Here is a 20,535-nt window from a genome sequence, read left to right on the forward strand (position 1 = left end):
AGAACGAAAAACTTCAGTTGAACATTTCCAATTCCATTTTTAGATTTCGACATTTGATTGGTGATCATATTCATCCCATTAATTAATATGAAGTAAAAGTCAATATGCAGCGCTGTTTTTTCCAGAGGCATTTCACCACCAAACAATTATTCATTAAAAATAATCCACTGATAAGGCATACCAAAGTTTCATTGATTTTGAGAAAATCAATGCAGATACCTGAAAAATTCAAATATATGACGAAAAAAACTACAAACAGAGTGTTTTGCATGAGTTTAAATTTGAATATAGCCTCAATGAGTCCGGTTCTGTGTTCGTCAATTTGAAATTTGAATAAACTCCTCTGTATATCGGAGACGGAATAGCTAAGACACACATTATGAGGTGTTTTTGAACTCAGCTCAATGCCCTCTATTCACGGTTTTCGTTTGTCCGTTTACTTGTGAAACACCCTGTGTACTGAAAAATCGCAAAAGACTCCTGGAGCAATTGAAAAATGCCATTAAATCAAGGAGTTTCTTTTGATCCGCTATGATGAAAAGTGTCAATATCCAGTTATTATTATTATTTGGGGTGATTAATCGAAAATCTACAATATCTCGAAAACCAAGGCACTTTTACAAAACGTAAAATATATTTATCTAAACCGTCATAGAGTCCTCTAGCCGGAGGCTCCATTTTATCCATTCATTACGCCACAGCCTGTATAATTATTATTATTATATCAATGTATTGAAAATAAACAGACATCAATACAAGCCAGTTGTTTTTTTTTGAAGGTGAAGCTCCTATTGCTTCAAACTTCTTTTAATTATTTTGACTACCCAGACTACCATTCACGCAAGATGATTTTTGTTGAAGAATTCAACATTCTTGTGATTATCCGTTCATTTCTTCAAGAGATACCCATTCCCTACCACCTTTGAGTATTCAACTCAACGCTAACACTGCATCAAATGCATTTATTCTTCGGGTTGATTTTTTTGAATTCTAAGAAGATGAACAACAGTAACTCTGCTCAAACTACTGATCACTTGTATTTTCCATGTAAATAAATAGATTTGGTATGTCTTCAATCAGTTTGTATAAACGTCAGTTATGTTCGTTACATATTTTCGACTTAATATTTTCCGAAGTGATTTGGCATTGTGATTAAATACGTAATTACTGAGAGTCTCACGTAGAACGGACTAAGTAGCACTGATTCAAAACAAAAAGGTTTTGACAAGCGTCTCAACCCAACATTTTCGTACCATACAGAGTGAAAGGTATCCAATTTCCATGGCCAATCCAGTGCTATAATAAAAGTAAATGAAGTATAGAAGCTGAAAGTAAAACGTATATCTTTGTTGATTCATTCGGGAAAAACATCCCAATGGAGTTCCTAATGTCGTGAATATAATGCCCAAAAATTAGATTACTATTTCATACCAGAACAAATTCGGTAAAATTGTCTTTGGAATTAATCTTATATGTCACGAAAAATTTCATTGTCATGTATCATTCATTTTGGGACCTATATGGTATTAAACTCCCCTATCGGACGAAGTATCGTAGACCTAAGCATATTTATTCAAAACTGTTAATATTCATGAAGAAAAGATAATAATTTCTGACCAAATTCATTTACACCGAGATCACGAACCTTATCAATCAAGTATTAGCGTATGAAGTTCATTAATATCAGTATCGTTCTCGAACTATTTACAGGTTTCAATAAGTGTGAATGAATCGGAAGAGCAGCTGTATTCTATATATGAGTAGAATTCAAGCTGTCTTACTTTCTGTCCTCCTAAAATCTGGCAACGTTGCGGGAGGTGAGAGCGCACTAATAATAAGAAATATATGCGGAGGTAGTAAGGTCTGATTCGTTTGAAGAAAAATTTTTCGATACAAATCTTTTCCCCTCTTTAGGTACCCCTATTATTTAACTTCCCCTCTACATATATAAGCAAAAATTATTCCAATTATATAACTCCTTCACCCGGAGGTCAGGTCGCCCAATGAACTTAACGGAGGTAACAACGCACTACGGGTTCATATATATATATATATATATATATATATATATATATATATATATATATATAGAGTCTTGGTATTTATTGGGAAAGCGACAATGGTAAGTAAAACTCTTTTTCCTTCAGCTTAAGCTTTCGAGACTTTATTTATCTCTTCTTCAGAAGCACTATAAAACATAGAGGAGTTAGTATTTGTAGGCATAGTATTTGAAAAATATAATTACTTACAGGATTTGAGGTTGTACCTGGGTTGTTTTCATTGTAATCACAAATCAGGATGATCATAATTGCATATTGTATGTTAAGATTGATAGAATTCAGGTAAGAAATCCTTGAACGTCGGTGTTTCATTAGAGGTTAGATCTTAGATTCGATAGGTTATGAGTGACATGAGACCACAGACGTACAGGGAAATCATTGGTGACTTGATGACAAGTCGACTCTTCTTCTTTGTGTTAGGTAGTTGTTAGGAATGTCTTACATTAAACAATGACAAATAACAATCTGAGTGGATTTTTTTGTTCTCTTTTTGTTAGAATTAGTTCAGAGCGTTTTTTTGATTTTATTTTAATTTTTTATTCTTTATTATTAGGTGACAACAGGTATATTAAAAGGCCGTGGGGAAACTACTAGGGTCTTCTATCCGTATCTGTATCTATCTGTATGGGGTTTCTGTTTCTGGACATTTTGTCTATCTCGACTAGGTTCGCATAAATTGCGCTGAGGTTATCAATGTCTTTTTTGTGATTGATTGCGTTAGGTTCTTGGGTTATCCTGATCATCTCTATAAATTTTCTCTTCCAACTGTTAGTTTCTGTATCTAGGATCTCTAAGTCAGAAAATTTCATGTGGTGTCCAGTCGTGTTTTCGTGTTGAGCTAGTGCGCAGGCTTGGATGTTCCTTCTAGAATCACTCTTGTGTGATGTGATCCTTTTATTCATCGTTCTCTTCGTTTCTCCGATGTATACTCCGCTGCAATTGTTGCACGGTATCCTGTAGACAACGTTGGGTCTTCTCTCCTTGGGTGTTGTATCTTTGAGTTTACTGTACAGGTATTTAGATGTTTTTACATTGTATTTTGCTATGAAGGTATTGTCGTCGCTCAATAGTTTTGTTATCTTGTGTGTTAATCCTTCTATATGGGGTAGTATTATTATCTTTTTTCTGTTTTGATTTTCTTCTCTTGGTGGTTCTCTTGGTGGTCGCTCGTTATTTGTATTTTCCATTTGTTGTTCATGCATGTGATGGTTGGGGGTGTTGAAGACTAATCTTCTTACCAAGGATCTGGGGTAACCATTCTGTTCCATCAACTCTTCCCAGGTCTTCAGGTTTTTGTCAAGGTATGCCGGGTGTGAGATCGTTGTGATCCTGGTCTTCAGGTTTAGGATAAGGTTAATCTTCATTTTCATCGGGTGGTATGAGGTGTAATGTATATATCTGCCTGAAGCTGTTGTCTTTCTGTGCCAATCAGTTTTAATTGTTTCATCTTCTCTGATCTCTTTTGTGTCCAAGAATGGAACACAGTTATTGGATTCTTCTTCAATGGTAAATTGAATCTTTGGATGGAAACTGTTGAAAACATTGAGGATCTCATCTTGTTTTCCTTCGGGTATCATGAGGATGAGGTCGTCGACGTATTTTTTGCAAAAAGGTATTATGAACGTCAACTGGGGTATACACTCATCTAGAAGTTCATCTATGACATAGTCAGCTATTATTTGTGATAATTTTGAGCCCATTGGTGTACCTATGCACTGCCTGTAGAATTTTCCATCAAATGCAAAATATATTGAACTAAACACTAACTCAATCAGCTCCATAAATTCTTTCTTTGGAATTTGACACTGTTGTTCTATTCTTTGCCAGTTATATTCGATGGCCTTTTTTGTTGTTTCGATCGTAATATTAGTGAAAAGTGATACGACGTCTAGGCTTACAATCCTATAACCTGGTGGTATATATATATATATATATATATATATATATATATATATATATATATATATATATATATATATATATATATATATATATATATATATATATATATATATATAGTTTATGTACTATCAGAGTCTATACTATAAATAATACGAGTAATTTTAAGGGTTTAACGACTCTTTTGTGGAATGGAAATACTCTTTTTTCTCAACCAAGCTTTCGCAATAAAATAATTGCGAAAGCTTGGTTGAGAAAAAAGAGTATTTCCATTCCACAAAAGAGTCGTTAAACCCTTAAAATTACTCGTATTATATATATATATATATATATATATATATATATATATATATATATATATATATATATATATATATATATATATATATATATATATATATATATATTGCGTCCTTTCAAAAAGCAACCTTATTGCGTCTCCCAGAAATACGCTACCTAGGTGGAATCTGATCGAAGTATATTAATCTACGCAAAAAATTACGTAATTTGGTCGTTTCAGATCTCAAATATCTTTATTAATAAAGAAGTTGATATACGCACATTATTGCGTCCTTTCATGGTCCTACCATTAGTGCGTCCGGCGTATATTTTGTTTTCATATGTAGCACAATGCTGCGTATATATATATATATATATATATATATATATATATATATATATATATATATATATATATATATATATATATATATATATATATATATATATATATATATATATATATTTAGGCCGATGCGTGCATAGCTGGACCGTCGTTTCCATATGTGTATCCGTGCATGGCTGGACGCCATATTTTTATGCCTTAGCGGGAATAGCTGGACCACATCGATGCAACGTTGCCAGATTCAGCCCGTAATCTTGGATATGAGGAAAATGTTTGAATAATCCATAGGTTTGTTCGTACTGTGGTTCACAACGGTTGTGAACTGTACAGAGCAAGCGCAATTCCATTTTAGGGCAGCGAAAATCCATTTGCGCTTGCTCTATATAGTTCACAACCGTTGTGAACCACACTACGAACAGGCCTTATATATTAACACTATGGTATGGTCGATAATGATAAGTTGAAAGAGATCTCATTATTGTTTCTTTAAATGCTCAGGGAGACTTATAGATGACGCAAATATGTGGTAGCATTTTTTTGGTTGGAATAATTTACCGACTGTTATAAGTGGATAAAACCTAGAGAAAATAAGAGTAGTGAAGTAAGGATTGTGTTTTCATCATTATCAAAAAAAGATTTACTCAACGATCAGATTCGCCTCAATGACTCCCTATTACTGAATGTATTTTGAAAATTTGTGTCCAACTAGTAGTATTTTCGTCACTTTAATCGCGGAAATAAAATAAACAAAAAAACAAAAAAATTCGAAAAATTCAATGTTGAAATTGAAAAAAAAATAAAAAACCTCCTTGAAATCTAAGGGTAGATAATATTTTTCGATAACATCGAGGAATTAAGATTTTATTATAAATTAATCGAAAGTCAATAGAGAGTTTCATTGTCTATACGATCGATCCTCCGATTGTTACCCTCCTGTAAATTGCTCTGAAGTTCCCGGTGATTAGTATAATATTATGAGCTCTAGTCTTATCTGTTTCTGTCCCGAATTGTTTCGAATGTTCCGGAAACTATCATTACCTCCTCCCAATTCTTAGCAATAGAGTCTGATTGCTTGTTTATATATTTTGTTTCGGTACCAAATATTTTAGTTTACACTCCTGAAGATGCTATGGTGATAGCGAAACAAGTGTCATGGTTTAAAGGTTTAAAAACTCATTTTGTCAAAAACGTATAATCAGTTTCAAGTTCAATTATGGATTTTCATCAAGTATAGGCTACATCAATTCAATATAAAAAGATAATCTTTCAATCAACAAGGAATAAAATAGTCTGTTTGTTATTATTCGAACTCTAATTATATGAGACATGTTGAGCCTAACCTACATAGGTACCACTCATTATCTCACGTGAAACTATCCCTTATACATCAGTCTGCTTTACATTAGATAATTTTTAGCCATTTGAAGCGATTAAATACATCTTTTATCTTATAAAGCTTGGATGTTGGGATTAAGGAAATTATTTGCATATTGATTCTATATGGGATACTTTTATAATATAATTTCAATTTCAGTATTGGCAAATTAGGGGGATGAACTAGGCCAACAAAAGGTTGGTTAGGTAAGGTTATGTTTGGGTTACGTTGTGCTAACCTAAATGATCATTTTATAGTAATTAGATGGTTAAAACACTGGGAATTCCGAAAAAATAATTGAGGATGAACACTCCAATAGCTGTGGCAATAGGAGTGGTCTACAAAAAGGAGGTTAGGTTTTGATTGGGTTAGGTTGTGTTAGACTAAATGATCATCCTATGGTGATTAGATGTTAAAAACATTGATAATAAGATGGTGATTGGATGGTAAAGACACTGAGAATTCCAAATTAAAGAATAAAAGAAAGAACTACACCAATAATGAGGTTGATTTATGGTTGGGTTAGGTTGTGTACCTCCAATTACTGATATTTAATTTAACCAGATTATACAACATTTATCATCATGTTTGGGAACCATTAGTCGAATCGGCAGTCATATAGAGATCCAACGAAAACGATCCACAATCCACGACATATCGTTACTGCTTTTCTATATTTTTCATTTTACTATTCAGATATTTCGGAACAAATAAGAGATTCATATATGCGTCAATCGCTGGACCGATGGTGTTGTTGAAGGTCTTCCTGTAATTCAATTTTTAACATATACAAGCGTGTTTAGCTGGACGTTAGTTTTCTCCCCACCAAAATCTTAAAATTTACATTGAGGAAACAAGATTTTATATGTGAAACCATTGAGTTGTATACTCAAAGGTAAGACTAAGAGAAACATACTTTCAATACCTTATGGTTTCCGTTGTCAGACGGGACAATATACAGGGTGTTTCACGAGTGAACGGACAAATGAGAACCGTGAATAGAAAGCATTGAGCTGCGTTTAAAAACATCTCATATGTGTGTATTTCCGATATACAGAGGGTTTTCTGATATGTATTTCTCCAATTTTCGTTTCGCTTTAACTTCTGACATACTCGATCTATTCGACTAAAAATTTATATTTGAGCTAAAGTTTTCAGTTTCAATGAAACAGAACATTAAAATCCGACAAAAACCAGTACCGGTTTGAGTGACGCTTCATTCACTGATTTTACAAAAATCAGTTGAACATTTCCAAATTCACTTTTATGCAGGGCTGGTTTTTTCAAGAGGCGTTTCTCCTCGAAAAAATTCTTCATAAAAAATAATTCACGAATGAGGCAGGCATACAACCGAATCATTGAATTCGAAAAATTTTTACGTGTAGATAACTAAATTATTGAAATTTCAATGAGAAACTAGATACAGGGTGTTTTTCATGAGTTTGAAGTTGAATAAAGCGTCACTGAGTCCGGACCTTATTTTGATCGAATTTTAACGTTTTTTTTTTCATTAAAACTAACAACTTCAAGCTGATAATGAATTTTCAGTCTAATGGATCAAAAATATCAGGAGTAATAGTGAAAAAAAAATTTGAGAAATTTTAGAAAACACACTGTATATCGGACCCCGGAAATAGAGTACCTAAGACGCATATATGAGCTCAATGCTCTCTATTCACGGTTTTCGTTTGTCTGTTTACTCGTGAAACAACTCGTATTTGTTGAAAAAAAAAACACAATAACCAATTGGAAATACGCAGTTTTTGCAAGAGAATTAAATCAACTGCGAAATGAGATGTGAACGTCCATCGTTGAAGAAACGCTTATAATTTCTCTCTATTACATTTTTGATATGAAAAAATAATATGCCGTGTCCATCTTCTCAATATCGCTTCGTATATTCACTGCGTTTTCATCATTTATAAACTCAATCATCTCATGAAATGTTGGAATATCATAAGTAGATGGCAAGCGGGCCTAAAAATCAACTATGTCACACATATTAGTTCGGAAGCTTGATTTTTCGTTTTTGTCTGATAGTAGTTCGTAAGACAAACTCATTCCATCAGTGTTTTCATATGTTCTATTCTATTCTATTCGTTACTAAAATCTTGCTTTTCTGACGGCGATAGCGCTCTCAGAGAGTTAGGCATCATAATTCATCCGACCTCATTTCACCTTAGTACACGTTATTACGACCAAATCATTGCCGGAATGTTGTTTTTTCTGCTTCAGAGATAGAAAAAATTTGCACCAGTTCAAATCTGAGTAGATGACGGCTAAGAAGCCCGAAACCAATCTGCCTGTTACTCTTTTGATTGATATGATTACACACTACAGCATGCTTCGAAATATAGATTAAACTAGTCCATTTCATTCTAATTATTATTATTCTATCACCAATTGGTTTGTATTTAAACTTAAAAATTATTTGTAGAGTAGATACCCGAATTTTTCCGTTTAGCTTCACCACCTCGTATATATACGAACATAGTCCAGCCGTGGACGTATTGATGTATGTTGAAGATATTCAGGTACGTGCAAGACTGGACCAAGTGATATATGGAACCATGGCTCATGGTCCAGCTATCCACGTACCAACATACAGGGTGTCCCAAAACTAGTGAATCAAACGTCACACCACGATAGATTAGATCAAATACTATCGAATGATACAAACATTTGTTGAGCGAAAATGTACCGTTTCTGAAAAAACCTAACCTAAAGTTGCCGATTTTCGAACTATTTTTTCAATCACTAGGCCAATTTGTTATTAAAGATAGAGGGGGTTTATTCTAAGTAATCAAAATCATGTAGAAAAAACAATTGTTTTAATTTACATTTACTTAGGTTATCGATTAACTACTTAAAATAATTTCAATTAGGGGAGATAACACAATAATCTAAGTTCAATATAATTTAAAATCGATGTACTTTTTCACAAACTGGCCCTGTGATTAAGAAAAATAGTTCGAAAATCGGAAACTTTAGGTATTTTAATTAAATTATGATTATTTTCGAAACGGTACTTTTGCGTTGAACATTAATGTTGGTGTCATTCTATAATATTTGGTCTACTCTATCGTGGTGTGACGTTTGATTCACTAGTTTTGGGACACCCTGTATATCAAACATATTTCGATACGTGAATGGCTGGACCATGCTCTTTATGGATCATTATTATTCAAAATGGCGCCGCGAGGTGAAGTTGACTTTGAATTATCATGTAGGAAATGTTCGAAGGAAGTAAAATTGTCGCTCAAATGTGGAAAATGTTCTTCGAGATATCATCCTAGCTGTATAATAAAGATAATAGGAATTTACGTGAACTCAGAGGGTGCCGTGATATGTTGTGATAACATAACAAGGAAACTCCAGGAGAAGGATGATGAAGTACAGAATCTCAAGGTGAGATTGTCTACTTTGAACGAATCCATATATGAAAAATCAATTATGCAAGAAGAAAGTCTTGACAAAGAGTTCGATGCATACCCTAAAATCAACAATGACGAAGTTGAAATACAGAAACCTGACAATATTGATTTTCTAAATCAAAAAGTTGGTTATTTGGAGTTGTTGCTGAAAGAAAAAGACACTATTATAGCGGATAAGTGTACAATCATTGACGACAAAAATGAAATAATCAAATTGATGGTTGCTGAAAGTGACCGGCGGCCAATTGCGAATTGTCAGAAGAAAAATGATGGTAACCACACCCTAACAAGAATAGGACCGAAAAATGGAAATATCGACGAAAACATTGATAAGCCATTGGAAGTTTCTGAGGGAATTGTCAAATGTCATGTAGTTGACAATGTTAGTTGCAATAAATCCGCTGATGCCTGTGTAGTTGAGACGGCGTTGATAAGTAATTGGAAACAGGTGAAACATAGAAATAAACCGGTTGCTAGACCCCAAGACGAGCAAGGTGGCAACACCGAAAATTCAAGCAAGTCAGTAAAACATATTAGTTCTGATAACTTGACGGAAGCGAGGATTAGTGCGAATGAAAATGTCAAAATGTTACAAAATAAACAGGTCAATAAACATAATAGGCGAAAACAATGGATTGTCACTGGCGCTGGAAAGAACAATCCGGTCAAGGCACTTGGAAAGAAAATATCTCTCTTTGTTTCTAGGATAACAGTTGACACAACAGATGAACAATTTACGGATATGGTTCAGTCAGTTTTCCCTGAAGCAGAATGTGAGCGGCTAGTTTCTAGAAATCCCGACAAATATAATTCATTCAAAGTTTTTATTAATGAGAAAGATTTCGACGTGGCCAAAAATGGCAGTATCTGGCCTGAGGGTGCTCTTGTGTCAAGGTTTTTTCGGAAGCCACAATCGAAAAAGCTGAAAGAAATTTGAATACGTGTCAAGTAAATGAGTCTCATAATTTGTGTGAGTTTGCTCTGCTACATTGTAATGTCCAGGGGTTACGGGGTAAAGCAGATGTGGTCGAGGCTTTTCTTTGTGATCAACCACGAAATTATAATATATTTTGCATTACTGAGCATTGGCTCACGGATGAGGAAACTCCAAAAATCTTGTTTGGTGAATGGGCAGTGGGTTCAACATTCAACAGAACTCGTTCAGCTCGTGGGGGATCGATGATTGTGGTACGGAATATAGATTTTATACCATTGAATGAGATCAATAGCTTATCACTCGAAATTCATTGTGAAGTATCCTCCCTCAAATTGGTAGATTTGAATTTGACTATTGTCTGCGTTTACTCATCACCTTTTAGAAGTTTTAATATGTTTGTTGATTGCTTAGAGACAATTTTAAATAAGATCAATGTTAATGATAATGTTGTGTTTTGTGGCGATTTTAATGTAAAATTTGAAATTGTTTCTGATGTTGATCAGGTTATGGATGGGGAGGCGGGGACCCTGTGCGACCTGTTTAATTCATTTGGTTTTCAACAGAAAATATTTGAGCCCACCAGAGGAAAGAACTGTCTTGACAACATTTTTTTAAATTTTGACTCCGGATATGATGCTGGGGTTGTTGGGACAGAGTTCTCTGATCATAATGCGCAGCGTGTGTCACTGAGTGTGTGCGATCGGCGACCAGGTTATTCTGAGAGAAGGGCGAGACCGTTGACTCAGATGGGTTTTAATATGATGCATAATGGGTTTGAAGCCGTTGATTGGGTTAGTCTTTTGGACAATATTAATGACGGTAATGAAGCTTTTAACGTTTTTCATCAACGTTTTATGGACATCTTCAAGTCATCCTTCCCAGAAAAAAAAATTCGTGTTAAAAAGGATACAATTTGTGGTTCATGGTTCACAGAAGAGTTACGACAAATGCGCACTAGGCTGCATTTGATCAATGATATGCTGGCTCGGTATCAGACTGAGAATTTGAGGGTGATCAGAAGACAGCTGAGGTTCATATACAGAAAGGAAATCCAAAAAGCCAAGCAGTTGTATTATGATAATCTGGTAAAAAATTCAGCCAACAAGGCAAAAACAGTTTGGAAGATTGTGAATGATTTAAGAAAAGGTAAGAGACAAGATATTCCAAGTACATTGGGCGCTGAAAAATTCAGTTTTCATTTCGAAAAGGCCATAAACTCGGTTTTGAAAAACATACCAGATGTTGGATATAATTCCGCTGATACCTTTATTATAGACTGTCCATCTGGTCTAACATTCACTTTCAAGGAGGTTTCCTATAATATGGTAAGAGATGTCATTATGAATATATAATAATATATAATAATAAGTACTTTATTTCCTACAGGTTAAAACCCCCAATTACAGGAAATCACAATGAGAAAAAAACTTTGATACAATTATGATACACTGGTATGGTGTACAATGTTTAGACATGAAAAGTAAAACAAAAATAAAATATCCAAAACAAATCCCTACAAAGAAAGCAAACAGCGGTGCGAATTATAGGCCCTCACTATGGACCGAGGAGAATCGTGGAAAATATCAAGTACACTGGCGAACAAATTGACAAGTCCACATGCATATTTAATAGGTGATCTCAAGCTCGCATTTGTTCTCCCCGCTTCACAGTAAAAAACCATTTCATTCCTAGAACCCAAACGGGGAACCAGAAACGGCAAACAAGACAATAGCCCGGAACAATCGATCTTATGATTGACAATTTTGTAAATGAACAATAATGCACATATGTTCACCCTATCCACAGTAGAATCAGCACAGTATTTTGAAAGTAAAACACCATGATCACAACCTATGGGAGGATACACACCTTCCTGCCTCCACATCAGAAACTTATAGAACCTTCTCTGCACCGACTCAACGCTCTTCCTATGACAGTCATATATAGGTCTCCAAACTATGTTACAGTATTCCAATCTACTACGTATTAAACTATTGAAAAGGGCTATCAATGTGCTCGAATTGTGAAAGCATTTAGTATTCCGGACTATGAATCCATAAGTTCTATTGGAGGCAAGTAACAATTGATTAATATGCGGTACAAAAGAGCAACCACTATCACACAAAATTCCCAGATCCCTTATTTCAGTCACCCGAGACAGTATTGTGCCACGGATATTATAATTGAAATTTACAACTTTATTCTTCCTGGTGTATGTCATAACATTACATTTAGATATATTAAGGTTCAATCTATTACCTTTGCACCATGTCGAGAGGCTGTCAAGTGCCGCCTGCAGCCTGAGACAATCAAGGGTATTGTGTATTCTAAGAAAAATCTTCAAATCATCTGCGAACAATAATACTGCCACATCAATAAGGTCCACTACATCATTTATAAATAGAAGAAACAGTAAAGGCCCAAGGTTTGAGCCTTGAGGGATTCCCGATGTCGCAAAGAATCCGACAGAACGGTGATCTTCAACGCTAACAATACAAACTCTGTCAGCTAGATATGACTTCATTAAATCGATCAGTTTTGGGCCGAAACCAAATTTATTTTTCAATTTATTGACTAAAATTTTATGATCAATCTTATCGAAGGCTTTTTGAAAGTCGGTATATATAACATCTACCTGACCGGATTCATCTAATGATTTCAGCACTTCTTCGAAAAAAGATACAAGATTGGTTGTAGTGGACCTTCTTGGCATGAAACCGTGTTGGTTAACTGTGATTTTATTACGGACCGAGGAAAAAATACACTTGTGGAGGATGATCTCATAAATCTTCGAAAAATTTGACAATATGGAAATTGGACGATAATTTAAAACATTTGATTTATCACCTTTTTTAAAAACTGGTATAATTTTCGACCGTTTCCAAACTGACGGATATACTCCCATGGACGCAGAAAGATTAAAAATATGCGCCAGAGGGGCAGACAGCACCCCTATGCAATCCTTCACCACAAAACTAGGAACCCCATCAAGCCCAGCAGTTCGTTTATTTGACAATTTTTTTGATGCTTGAATTATATCGTCTTCTGAGATCTTAGCAATACTGATTGGTAGACCAGCATCATCCTCAAAATTTTCCAGCTGATATGTGTCATAAGGCGTATCATAAACACTACTGAAGTGCTGAGCAAACGAGTCCACAATGTCCTGCGGCTTATTTAATATTCTATTATTATCGCTTACTACACCGGGTATTCGGGAATGACCCTTGCTTTCCTGCACAAATGACCAAAAATCTGAAGGATCTGTTAATAACTTTTGCTCGGAAGTTCTAACATAATTGTCATAAGCAATTTTAATTTTCGATTTAAGCAAACTTCTCAGTTTGATATACTGGAGGCGATTGAAGTTATTATTGAACTTTCTATAATTTCTTAGAGCAGCTTCCTTTAGATAAATAGTATTGATAACTTCGGATGTGTACCATGAGGGAAAATGCCTTTTTCTACCGACTTTGACTGAAACCGTGAGCTCGAATATTCTATTTGATATTGAATAAAACTGGTCGCATGCCAAGTCTGGATCGCTTTCATTTGTAACAGATGACCAATCAGTTTCCCACATATATCGATACATATCCACATAATTTGCCTTAGAGAAATTATATTTACGAGGTGCATAGTAGGGGGTCGAGTTTGAGAATTTAAAATTTCTTTCACTTCGATCAGAAAGATATGATATCTCTATTGGCGGATGATACAAATCCACCGCAACAAGCGAGCACACCGAGCCTGTAACAACACACTCAACATTCGAAAATACCAAGTCTAATGATATATTCTTATGATTTCGTACTTCATTGAACTGTTTCAATTCCAGCGCTTCAGAAAACATATTTAGTGTCAATGTACGACTATCGAATAAAGATCTTACACTATACCTGGCACAATTAAAGTCTCCTATCACAATTAACTTATTATTTAGTAATGGACCGAATGATGCCAGTGAGTCGAAAAATTGTTCATAACTTGCAATATCAATCCATGGTGGAATATATAATAGCAATATAATAATGGAATGAGTTTTATACATTATCTTACAGGCTAAAGCATCGATGGACGGAACAAGGGTAGTGAGTTCTGATATGTTAACTTCCACGGCACATAACTCACTATGAACGGCCACAAGTACACCACCACCCGATGCCATACCTGTGGCAACCAGATTCCTATCACGTCGAAAAACATTATAGTTGTATGGAAACAATTCAGCATCGTACACGCCATCCTGCAACCAAGTTTCTGTCAAACACACTATATCGAAATCTTCAGATTGTACTGAGGCCCTTAGTTCAAGAGTTTTTGAATTGAGGCCACGCACGTTCTGGTAAAATATTCTGCTCCTACTCAATTCGCAATTGGGGGAATCGAGTTTAAATGTTTTATCACGGGAACACCCTTTATGTATTTCAACTCCACGCACTCTCCAGCTGACCTTCGCTGCTCCAATTCACCTTTGATTTTGTTGAAATAGTCTCTCTGTCTTGGGGTTCTGTCAGATGAAATGAAAACATCGAAACTCTCCTTGAAGACCCTCGATTTTCCCAACACCTTATACACAAGTTGACTGCTACTCATGATAACCTTAATAGGTCTTGGCTTAACATTACCACCCGATCGCCGTCCCAAACGTTTTATTACTGATGGATCAAGAGTGGGAAAACTCGATAGTACAGACCCCAGTATCTCATTGACCCTTTTACAGTCGTTAGTAGTCATCTCTTCATTTGATCCACTCGTTTGTTCTGGCAAACCGTGAACAATAACATTATTTTTGCGTTTTTGACGCTCTTCGAACTCCAATAAAATTTCTTCGAACTTGTCATCGTTCATACAATCCTGAGGTTGAGATGAGAGGGACTGAATAGAGACCTTCAGTTGTTTAATTTCCGCTTGAAGAGCAGAAATGACTGACTTCAGCGATGTAACATCACCACCCAGATTTTCACAATTGGGGCAATTCCACGCCACTGATTTCTTCGAATTGATGATACGAATCTCGGAGTTTCCCATACCAACACAGGCGCCTCCGAAGGAATTCCCGCATATGACACAAGATAAGACTTGGTGATTCTCATATTGTTTACGACAACAAAAACATGATGTTTTATTAGGCATCTTGTTATCAGTTTAAATACCCAGACAATATGGTAATTAATCTATGATCGTCGAATTCGTCGAATTCTCCAGGCACTGCAATATATTCGTCCGCTTCGTACTTAAGTTAGTCGGAACACTGCATCCTCGAAAAAAAAACAAATCGACCAATCAATCCAATGCAGCTTAAGCAAATTTCAAAGCTCTCGTTCACCAAAAAGGAGACTCATAAACCAGTATTTCACCCGTATATGCAACTTATCTGGAGCACCGACGTGTACACCGCCACTGCCTCACAACTCACAACAATCCAATGATATATGAAGGACAGCCGCTCAAGAGATTACTATGGTCTCTCTGTGGCATTAGTAAAAAAAAATATAAATACCATCTTGTATCCTCTAACGAAATTAATTAACAAATTTCTCACTCAAGGTGTCTTTCCGGATAGCCTTAAGTTTTCTAGGGTCGTTCCTGTTCATAAGAAGGGTGACATGGATGACATGGATAACTACCGACCTATATCCCTGGTGCCAGTCTTTTCGAAGATTCTGGAGAGGTTGATCTGCAATCAGCTTGTGGAATATTTCGAGAGCAATAATTTATTTTCGGATAGGCAATTTGGTTTCAGGAGAGGTCGCAATATTGGTGCTGCTGTTCTAGATTTGGTTCGGTCAATTCTGGAGTGCTTTGAGCTTGGTTTGCACTCAATGTCATTGTTTCTTGACCTTTCGAGAGCCTTTGACTGTGTCTCCCACGAGACACTGCTGGGTAAGCTTAAGAATTATGGGCTCGATGACTGTGCCATACAACTGATCCGTTCTTTTTTGACCGATCGTTGGCAGATGGTTTCTGTGAGCGAGTTGTGCTCTGGTTTAAGATCCTTGGTCATTGGAGTCCCGCAAGGTTCAGTTTTGGGACCAATATTATTTTTAATATTTATAAATGACTTCCCAGAGTATGTAAAGGGTGCGCTGACCACTCTCTTTGCTGATGATACCACTGTCCTCGTTAAGTCTTCGGAGTTGGCAAGTCTGATTCGGGCATCGGGGGAGGCAGAGTTGAGGGCTTTTGAATGGTTTTCTGCGAACAGATTGTCCATAAATGAGTCCAAATCTCAGAGTTTGGTTTGCAGTTTGAGATCTGTGCCGGAGCGGAAGCTGGAGTGCGTTAGATTTCTGGGTGTTCTGTTGGATGATAGGCTAACATGGACTGCTCAGGCCACTGCCGTCGCTCGGGCGGTCAGCAAAAATGCCTTTGCCCTTCGAGCTCTGTCATCGACTTTGTCTGTTGAAGCTTTGCGGATGGTTTACTTTGCCTTGGTCGAGTCCCACTTGAGATACTGCGTCATTTTGTGGGGTAATTGCTCTTTGAGAGAAAGTATCTTCAGAATTCAGAGAAGAGCAATTCGGTTCATTACGGGCCTAGGGTATAGGGATTGTTGTAGAGACAAGTTTGTGGAATTGAGAGTCCTAACGTTCCCAGCATTGTTCATCCTCTAATCCTTGACCTATGCCCATAGTAATAGGCATTTATATACTCTTCAGTCAGACATTCATGACCATAACACTAGAAACAAGGGCCTTGTTAGGAAAAAATTTGTGAGGCTGGACAGGTCGCGCAGGGCTCCCGACTTTCTGTCCATTGATTTGTACAATAGGTTACCTTCTCACCTGAAATCACTGACGGAGGATAAATTCAAACGTGTCGTTAAGGAGAGACTACTTTCCACGCCTGTTTACTCTATTGAGGAGTTTTGTTCTTGCGTTTTCGGTATGTTTTGACCTATTTTAATGTGTAAATTATATACCTTGATTTTATATTGACGAGTGCAAACAGAAATGATTGTAGTCATGAATAAATTATTATTATTATTATTATTATTATTTATGGAATATATTTGGCACCGAATAAAACTGAAATAGAAGCGTCCTTCAAGGGCCTGTTCCGATATTACTGGCCCGCAATCGAATAACAATAGAACTCAAACGACTGGGCCAATAGGCATCGTCTCTGAAATACTGACAGTACTGTTCAGGAATATCGGAACAGACAGAAATGAGATAACGATGCAACAGAAAAGAAAAGAAGTATAGAATTCCTCTTATTATGACTTCAAATGAAAAATATAAAGATCAGAGAATAAAATGGTGAAACATTAGTTTTGAATTACGCTATAAGCTGAAAGCCTAGCTATAGGCTGAAAGCCTATAACAACAGGAAGAAGGAGGAGCTGTGTAATCAATTTATTAACTGAATCAATTAATTCATTACATGATTAGCCCACTTCATCATTGCTGAAAAAAATATGTAGGTGTATATTTGTACTTTGACTGCAAAAAACAGGAATTTTTTTAATTTAGCTTAACCACCTCGTATTTATACGGACGTAGTCCAGCCATGGACGTATTAATATATGATGAGGATATACAGATACGTGCATGGCTGGACCAACTGAGAAATGGAACCATGGTGCATGGTCCAGCTATCCACGTACCAACATATATATATATAACATATTTCGATCCGTGAATGGCTGGACCATGCTCTTTATGGAATATATTTGGCACCGAACAAAACTGAAATAGAAGCTCTCTTCAAATGAGATAACGAGATAACAGAAAAGAATAGGAAGTATAGAATTCCTCTTATTATGACTTCAAATGAAAAATATAGAGATCAGAGAATATAATGGTGAAATATCACTTTTGAACTACGGAATATTCTGAAAGCCTATAACAACAGGAAGAATGAGGAGCTGTGGAATCAATTTATGCACTGAATCAATTCATTCACTGCATGTTTAGCCCACTGCATGATTGCAAGAAAAAATATATACGTGTATTATTATTCAAAAAAGAAATGGTGTTGAGAAATATAACCGGTTTGTCGAGTTACTTACACTGTCAGAATTCAAATCAGCAACCCAGCAAACCAACATGTTACATGCATAAGGGTGCTACATAACATAAACAGAACATTTGAAACACAACTGTGGATTTATAAATAAATATTCCATATACATAACGTTCTCATTTCACGTGATACATATCAAACATAATATAATATTCATGTATCATATACATTAATTTGTTATGTTTTTCATGAAAAGGATATGGTATATCAATTTCGTATTATCTATGATATGTATCATTTTGAATGAGAATGTTATGTATATGGTATATTAATTTATAAATGCACAATTTTCATTCAAATGTTCTGTTAATTTTATGTAGCAATCAGAGCATTAAATACATATTATTACGATATGAGAGTATACACATAACATATACCTAATTTTTCAGCAGTCATCCCGACAATGAAACTTACGGTATGATATTTTATTGAATCGTAAAAAAGTACAAACATCAGTACTGAAAGTAGCTGTTATCGAAACTGTTTTATTCAATTTCTTACTACTAGCGGATAGAATCCGCCAAAATAGGCGAATTATGAACTTTGATAACTCAACTTTCATAACCTCAATTATTGACGTTCGGTGGAAAAAGAAAGGTTGTGTGATTATGCTGAATGTTCACATTCATGCATCAGTATGACAAATTTATTATTTATAATATGTATTTGCAAGGATAGTGAACCTGATTCCATTCGTCAGAGATACAATATTTTGTATATCTGATGATTTTGTGTGACAAATGAAAAGCAAATACTCGAGTTATTTTTTAAAACATAAAAAATGCGATTTTAGTTCGAGTTTTGAGAATTATTTGGTTTCCGCATTGATAAAAGAAGCAATTTTAATTACATGCAGTTAATATGGTGCACTTATATGAATAGTCACATGTTTCCATAGCTAGATAGGTTGGAGGGACCACTCAGGAACACAAGATGTCGAAAAGTAAGCAGGTTCGAGCCCGGAATGAGAAGGAATTTTAGGTCGGTGCGGGAGACAACCACGGATCGTAGACATAGGTTACTAAAGAAGTCTCATATATGAATACTGACAATCAATCAGGTGTAACAATAAATTATCGTTCTGGTACAGTTTTTGCTCAAAATAAGTACGTATTTCATCAAATATGGCGATCCATTAAATTTTGGATGTCCTTGTATTTATTGAGGTTATATTTCAAATTGGTATCAGATGTTCTGTACCAGAGCTATCATCCTTTGCACATAGCATGTAAGGTACAAAGTACCTATATGTGTACCGAACATGTAATATTGCAGTTTCGTTACAGTATACATAGCGAAAGGCGGACATAGAGCTCTCGTTGGAACGATAACGGATAGATCGTGTACAGAACTTTGCTATGTAACACGGAACGTTGCAATATGTATGATACGTTGATGATATGCAATTGTGTTTGCTGGGAATATTCTAGAACAATTTCTTAGGTGGAAGTAATCAGTTTGAAAATTCATTTTCCGATATTCTTCCAATTAATTATTATTATGCATGCATTCTCTGCTCTTTTCTATGTAACAGAGTATAATATATGCTCAAAAAAAATTTTCATCATCTGTAATATTTTTTCACGGGCAATCGACATTTTCACCAAAAATACTTCAATAGTCTTATCAAATCAGATACAGAAGACAACGTGAATATAACATCAAAAATATTTTATTTTCAATTCTGGATCTATACATACATTACAATGGTACAGCTATAGAATGTATAGGTATCAGCCAAATCTCTTGGTAGGAGCAGTTAGGAAAACATTTTGATATTACATTAAAAAGGCTGACTGAATTTGATGCTTGCAGAAATAATTCATCCACAAAAATTGTTTTAAGTTCTACCTAATTTATCAGCTGAATCGACAATCTACTGAAATTGTTAAAACACAACCTGACAACACTGCAAAATTTGTGAAGCTGGGTGGGAGAAAAGGAAGTCCAGCTAAACATGCAAAGACATAAAGAAATCTGATGTGCATAGCTGGACGTCCAGCTATGTGTATATTAATTATTAAAATTATGTATATTAATTAAATAAAATAAAAGTTTTATGTAAACATCTTACTTATTGTTATCTTGGTTGATTAGGTGTTGTTGAGCCCGTATTGTCAATTTCATGTCACTGTGTGTTCTTTATGATTGTTGTTATTCTTCTTTAATTTTGT

At 35.4% G+C, this 20,535-nt stretch overlaps 1 protein-coding gene across 1 annotated transcript; it reads right to left on the reverse strand.

Moving 5' to 3' along the window:
* Window positions 1–2,650: 2,650 nt before the first annotated feature.
* Window positions 2,651–3,760, reverse strand: LOC123315368. Its single transcript, XM_044901034.1, has one exon. The coding sequence runs from the start codon at window positions 3,758–3,760 to the stop codon at window positions 2,651–2,653; it is 1,110 nt and encodes a 369-aa protein (XP_044756969.1).
* Between the last annotated feature and the right edge of the window lie 16,775 nt (window positions 3,761–20,535).

The sequence above is a fragment of the Coccinella septempunctata genome, chromosome 6 (genome assembly GCF_907165205.1).
Source record: "Coccinella septempunctata chromosome 6, icCocSept1.1, whole genome shotgun sequence".
NCBI classification, from domain to species: domain Eukaryota; kingdom Metazoa; phylum Arthropoda; class Insecta; order Coleoptera; family Coccinellidae; genus Coccinella; species Coccinella septempunctata.

What these genes read in the sequence shown, in the direction of transcription:
- LOC123315368 (XM_044901034.1), bottom strand. Translation starts at nt 3,760, where the DNA reads ATGGGCTCAAAATTATCACAAATAATAGCTGACTATGTCATAGATGAA.